Here is a 6,976-nt window from a genome sequence, read left to right as displayed (position 1 = left end):
GTTTGTATTTGTGCCTAGGACTGGCCCGATCAAGATCACAGCCACAGACTTGAATGACATTTTATGGTCAAATTCTAAAGAACTGACAGCTTAATATCATTGATTTAAGAATAAAACATTTGTTTTTAGATGCTAACAGCTTAGAGATTGCTTTTCTAGTCCACCTCTGATTCTGAATCACACGTCCAGAATGGCTTGTGCATACAACTGGCCTGAAAGTTATGGTATTACAGCTTTTAGAGGATTCACATGCATGGGGTGAGATTAAGAGATGCTTCTATCATTCTTGTTTAGTTTTCATAACCATTTCAAATAAAGACTTCTTAGTCAGAAGTTGTAAAATATAGTCATGAGAGCTGCTACATTTTAATATTGGTATAATACACACAGCTTCTAATTCTTTTTCCCTTAGTCAAAAAAAATAGCAGAAGCAGCCCAAATTCATGCCAGTAACATCAGTACTACATTTACTATTCAAAGTCAGTGTGCTAACTTTAAGAAAAAAAACATACCTGTACTGTTCCAAATACTTCATCCTTAATATGTCCACCTCCAAATTCTTTCTTAAGCGTCGCTCGGGTTGCTGCATACAACATTTTTTGACGAACCTAGCATACAATAAACCAGTATTACTTTGGTTTGGGTTACTATTTTTTTTTCTTTGGTGTACACAGAGTCTAGCATGTTGGTGTACCAAGTCTAGTAATAAACACCTTCCCTGAAAAAATATTTTAAGTATTGAAATTGAATTATAAAGTTGTAATTCTTAATAAAGAATAAACTCCATTAGATTAGCTCTGGATCACAATACTAATATACGTTATTAAATTCTCAAGCACATGATACTATGGGTTATCAAAGTAATTCCAAAACTAAATTTTGCCTTTAGCAAGAGTATGAACTTTCTTTTTAAATGAAAAAAATAATAAATTAATGAAAAAACTTTAAAATAATTAATGAAATGAAATTAATGAAGTGAATAAATAATGAAATAATTAATGAAAAAATCAAAAAATAATAATCTTTACTAATTTTAAATGCAAAACCCCACAATTTTTTACATCTTTTGTCATTGGTCTGTGTATTAATGAATACAGCAAGGACAGAGCAAATAACCCATTATTATTCTTGATTTGATCAGCGACTCCAGATAGTTTTGGTTCAACTACAGAGTGAAAAAATGAAATTTTCTGGGGGTAGACAATCTAGTGATGATTGCTCCCTATCCACTTGTGTCTAACATAGCCACTTATTCCTCTAACAGCCCTCTCTTCTCACCTTATTTCACTGTCATGCCATTCTCACCACAATGCCTCACCTTTCACACCTAATCTCTTCTATGCACTCCAGTTCCTGGTGCCTTATTATTTCCTATCTGCTAGTGAAAGTCCTAAGAATATTGGAATAGCTTTACTTTCTCTCTTGCCTCATCTCACATTCCCAGAATCTGTTCAGTTTCTCAGTTTCCCCTAGAAACCCTTAATTCTAACCTCAGCTCCCTTCCATATTCTCTAACTACTGGCTAAGAAAGAGCATATTCTGTGGCAGGTCACAGACCCCTGAGTGCCAGCTGGGCAGCCAGCAAGCCAAACAGAATAAACAGCTTGAGTTCAGGCTATAATTCCTCTCTCTATGACAACACCCACTGACATTTCTGTCCTATATCCTGCAATGAATATTCATGAAACACTGACAGAAAGCCAGACAAACACACAGGGCAAAACCATCGTCTTGTCTCCAGACCAAAAATAAATTAGATCAGCTGTACTCCATCTAGACCCACTGATACAGCTCTTCCATCAGCTTCAAGAAAGATGTTTTCCTAGTTTTCTTGGGGGAAAGCGAGGGGAAGGTTGAGGAACGCTCCATTCCTCAAATCCTTTCCCTTCATATCTAGGATTCAGATCAAATGGCACTGTTGGAAAGTCATTGACAACACAAAGCCTCTGAGGACTGCTAACTTACAGGAGAGTGATCAGGTGACCATGCAATGAAGATCCATTCGTATCCTTGAGCATTTTGAGAATCTAATCTGTATAATATATAACATGGTTGCTTGTCTTCAAGAAGTGGAAGGACAAAAGAATCATAATCCTTTTCCCATGATCCAACTGGCCGCCTTGAGGATCCCAGAACAAGCTGCTCTATAACCGATAACCAAAACTACAGGTTAGCAACAATACAGTTAATACCAGTTTTCAAAATTAGCAGTTACAATAAACAGTCAATTAGACATTTCATCTTTCATAATTGTGTTCACAAAAATGGATGTCATGAACAGTCAGTGTGAAAGCAGATGAATTCCTACAAAAGCTGTCTATGTTCAAAACCCAGCTTACTTTAACCCAAATAGTTGAGAAGTAACATGCTGGTTATCAAGTTCTTTGATCTGAAGGGATAAGACTGATGTTAGTGTTTTTAGCATAATGTACATAGAAGGGAAATAAAAACTGTCTTCTGCCAGTTAGTTTATTTTTAAATTGGAATACTTAAATAGAAACAAAAGCAAGCTTTTAAATTTTAGAATTAGAATTATTGATGCTCTTGCTATAGCATATTAGTGTTTGTATTCATCACAAGGAGTCAATAACTCAGTTACACAATAAAAAGAGTTTAGAATGAATATGCTTGCACTAATCACTTTAAGTTGACTATGTAAGTAGATAAACCTCTAATACAGCTTCATTACTATGGTCTCTTTAAATATCTGAAGTTGTTTATTATGTGTAATTGGCTTAAGTCTGTATAGAATAACTCAGATGAGATTTAATTATGTCAACAGCTGTAGCAACAAGATTTTTCCCTTATTTATAAATCACATCTCAGCTTCCAAAGGAAAGTATTCGTACAGTGTCTTTCAAAACACAAATAATAGTCCCACAACCAAACCAGAAATACTTTGTTTAAATGGGATCCTACCACAGTTTGAGGACCATCATAGTAGCTAGTATACACACTATTTTCTGAGGGCCTAGGACCTAACTTGTGAAAATTCAGGTGCAAGTACAACAGTATACAAATGCCTCTACAGCAAAACTTTCAGAGCAAGGCACTCCATCATAGCAAATCACAGAACAAGAGATGCTCAGAGGGAGGCCCTTCTCTGAACTAGATGCAAAGGAGTTGAAGTTGTCCACACAGACCAGAGTATTCAGAATTACCTGCCGATTCTGAACTGCAGGTGGCTTTATCCTCAACTTGGATTTAAGATAGAAAAATACAATCAGGGGAACTTGACTGCCCAGCAGCAAACCTCTTCTCTTACTAACTCAGATTGGCAGAACACAGTTTGACTACTATCTTCTGAATGAGTGCAGTTGCCGAAAGCTCTGGCAAACAGGCGAGGCAACTATCCCTCTTCCAGTATTCTGTGAGTTTCAGAGGTTTCTTTGCAAACTGTGGAAAATGCTATCAAAGAACAGATTGTGCTTCTACATAGAGCCAAACGTGATTCTGCTTCTACACAGGACAAAATGTATATATATTTGTATATACACAACAACACATACACAGAAAAAGGAAAAAAATAAGGAGTGTCTTCCATTTGTATATTATTTCTAGGCTTCATTTCATAGTAAAAGTAGCACACACACACAGAAGCGTATTGTTTTACCTTGCCTAATGGGGGAAAAAAAAATTCAGTGGTATACCAGCATTCGTTATCTTGTGCTAGTGAGACTACAGAACAGCAATCTGCCTATAATCCTAGTATTGCCACTTCCTTAAGGAGAGCAATATTCAAATGTCAGGAGACTTACTCAGAAAAGCAAACACAAAGAACATAAGGGTAGGTTATTTACTTAACAATAAAAGTACACCTGTGTAGGTAAATGTACATATATGTACCTTTCTCCAGCTAACAGGTATTTCAGTGTACCATAAAGAAAAAAAAAAAAAAAAAAAAAAAGGTGGACATTCGACGTACTTGAAAAGATGGGCTAAAGCATGAGTTATCTCACACAATCAACCAGCATTGCTATTTTTTAAAAAAAAAAAAAGTAATTATGCATTCTGTCTTGCAATATTTGCCGCCCAGATCACTTCCCAAGTGCTGCAAGGAATAATGTAATTTTAAATTTTTACATATATGTGAGATTTAAGGAACAGTTTTAGCTTTGAAAATTTGTACAAAGTTGCAGATTTTTGAAGATATTTTCTATGTTACCAGATTACTGCTTAAACATCTGCTCAAATAGGACTTTTGACATGCAGCTGATCCCAGCATAAAAGGCAGATAAATATTTCAGGTAAAGTGACTGGCTGCTGTGCCTACTGAAATTAACCAAAGTGCCAAAACATAACACAAGTGTGCAAATTTTTTGGTCTACTCTTCCTTTAGTCAGAATAGTAAGCACATTTATCTTATCCATATGAAATGCACAGCAGTTCTTAGTAAAATAGAAAATTACATTTGTAAGAAAAGTTCAAATAGAAAAATACAGTAGCATCATACCGAAAAGCTTAGCATCATCAAAACTTAAACCTTACCTTCTGTGTATGAAATACTTTAGTAACATTAAGTTTTGTTTTTTAAACAACTGTCCACGTAGGTCACTAAAACAGTTAGGAAAATGTTTTACAGAATCGGAATCAAAACTTAAACCTTACCTTCTGTGTATGAAATACTTTAGTAACATTAAGTTTTGTTTTTTAAACAACGTCCACGTAGATCACTAAAACAGTTAGGAAAATGTTTTAAAGAATCGGAGAAAGACATTAAAATTTGACTAACCATTGTCAATGACTATTTTTAAAAGCCTGTATTGTCCATTTCTGGCTCCCACAAAGGTGTCTTTAACACTTCCACTAGCTGAAAAAGAGAAGACAGAAGTAACCAAATTAACACATTTCACTTCCCGAGGATAAAGAAGATTCACGAAGGCAAGAACTACACTGGAAAAGCATAGAGTTGGCCCTTTACTACGAAGCTAGACTGAAAAAAGAACATGGGAGTGATGCTCCCTCTGCGCTGCGTACTGTTCCAGCCACTGGCACGCCTCAAGAAGATGACAGGCAACATTACAATCCAGCTTGCTAGCACACCGTACGATTTTCAGCATTGTGAAAATTGAAGGTGACATCACATCATCACTCTCCAGTTTCAGAGTTAACATGGCAACACAGTAAAAATACGGCGCGTCTCAGATTACAATAGCTTCACGAACTCTGCAGCTCAGTAAAAACTTTCAGGCAGAAACTTCACGCCTGCCAGGAAAATATTAGAGCTTGTCTGGCAAAAGTGCCGGTCTTTCCTGAGGACACCTCTCCAAAAAGTACCAGTAAAAGCGGCCACCCATTGCTGCTCTTTCATATCACCTTAACTCCTTGTATGCTTCTTGATGATGCTGTTCAAATCGTGACTTACAGCAACAGGATAGCTTTATAATGAATTTACAAAGAACTAAAACTATTTTAAAACATCTGTAATTCACACGGACACTACACTGCATGACAGACTCATTTCCCTACGCACTGAAGAACTGTGCTTGAGTCATGACAAGATCATTCATGTCTCACCTGCTCTGCTAAATAATCAGAGTGCAAATCAGTTTAATTATAGTACAGACAGAGGGCTGTACAGCATTTATTGAAGAACATTCACTGTAGGCTGGTCCTTTAAGTAATCCCACAGCAGAGCATCACCAAACCAAAATAAAACCAGGAAACAAATAAAATGGATTATTTATAGTCAGGTTGAGGCCAACTGAACAGATGGTCAGATGATATCCATCAACATTACTGCCCATAATCAAAACATTTTAAATTTATGCCCATAAAAGTGATGCCCAGGCCCACTCTGAAATTCCAAAATGGCATGGGAGGGAAATGGGGTGTTAAATAAACCAGTCCAACTCTAGCTTCATCCCAGTTAGCGTCTTCCCACTAACCAGTGCATGTCCTCACACTAATTTCTTGCCAGCTTCTCCAACTGTCTCTGTTGGTCCTCACCATTCCATTCAGCATGCAAACTCTGTGCCACTTTTTGGACCTTTCATTTCCCCAAAGATTTTTTTTTGTCCTCTTCTTGTCTATTATCCCTTTGTTCTCTGTCCTCTCATTTCAACCCTACACATCAAAACAATATCAAAATACAGCAGTCCTTGCACCAATACCAGAACTGTAATAGCTCCTGAAGTAACGTTTTGACACAAGACATTTGAGAAACGATCTCACTATCAAGTGATCTACACTTTTTTTTCCTCATAAAGTATTTAAAATTCACAACAGAGCCATATTATTTTCTGCTTAAACTGTCTGCATAGCAGAGACCTACAGAATTAAAATTTAGGCTTATTTCACTCATATTTAGCAGGGAATATTATTTTTAAATTATTTAGAAGACTGTGAACATACTTAGGCGGTATTTTCCCACAGCACAATGCATTCTGCAACTTCCCACACTATGTATCTGCACTGGTGTCTATGAAAGTCCAGTCCTTTTAGCAACTCTCTGCTACATATCACTGCCCCTGTGACTTCACTTTTGTTTCCAGAAGAGAGCAGCCCATGCTGCCAAATCTTGCAATTGTTTATGAGTGACAGTAGCCTGTTTGTAGCTAAAGCCAGCAATGGCATAACAAGTGCTACTTCTCTTCCAAATTGCAGCAGTGGATGCTTTGCTGCAAACGGGACTCCTGATTAGTGCCTGCTGAGGCAGAACCCATGCAGGAAGGCTGCCAAGTTCTCTGTAGCTTTCCTCTGAGGACAAAATATTCAAAAATACATGAAGGAGAGCAGCAGAAGAGGCTTAGCCACTCTTCTTGCTTGTGGCAAGCAACAGGATATTCTTCTGCTCCTCCCTCCGGCATTGCCAAAAGGGAGAATGAGGGAATGAACACCCACTATAACAGTTTTCCCCGCCTGGAAAAAAGCCATCCTAGATGCACCTCCAGCCTGAGAAGGGCTGAAGAACTTAAGAAGCAGGAAAAAAAAGAGCAAAGACTGGCATGCAGGGGAAGGGTGAAGCCTCAGTGCA

At 37.3% G+C, this 6,976-nt stretch overlaps 1 protein-coding gene across 1 annotated transcript; it reads right to left on the bottom strand.

Annotated features, from left to right (window-relative positions):
- Positions 1–512: 512 nt before the first annotated feature.
- LOC104276593 (twinfilin-1-like) lies at positions 513–4,810 on the bottom strand (the record flags this gene model as incomplete). The annotated part of the gene is made up of 3 exons (XM_009872972.1): positions 513–608; positions 1,966–2,144; positions 4,733–4,810. Coding segments are annotated over 3 exons (353 nt in total), but the record flags the coding sequence as incomplete, so codon positions are not given.
- Between the last annotated feature and the right edge of the window lie 2,166 nt (positions 4,811–6,976).

This window comes from Apaloderma vittatum, unplaced genomic scaffold (assembly GCF_000703405.1).
Source record: "Apaloderma vittatum isolate BGI_N311 unplaced genomic scaffold, ASM70340v1 scaffold8017, whole genome shotgun sequence".
NCBI classification, from domain to species: Eukaryota; Metazoa; Chordata; class Aves; order Trogoniformes; family Trogonidae; genus Apaloderma; species Apaloderma vittatum.
The sequence above is the reverse complement of the archived record's forward strand: the minus strand, read 5'-3'. Positions and strand labels throughout refer to the sequence as shown.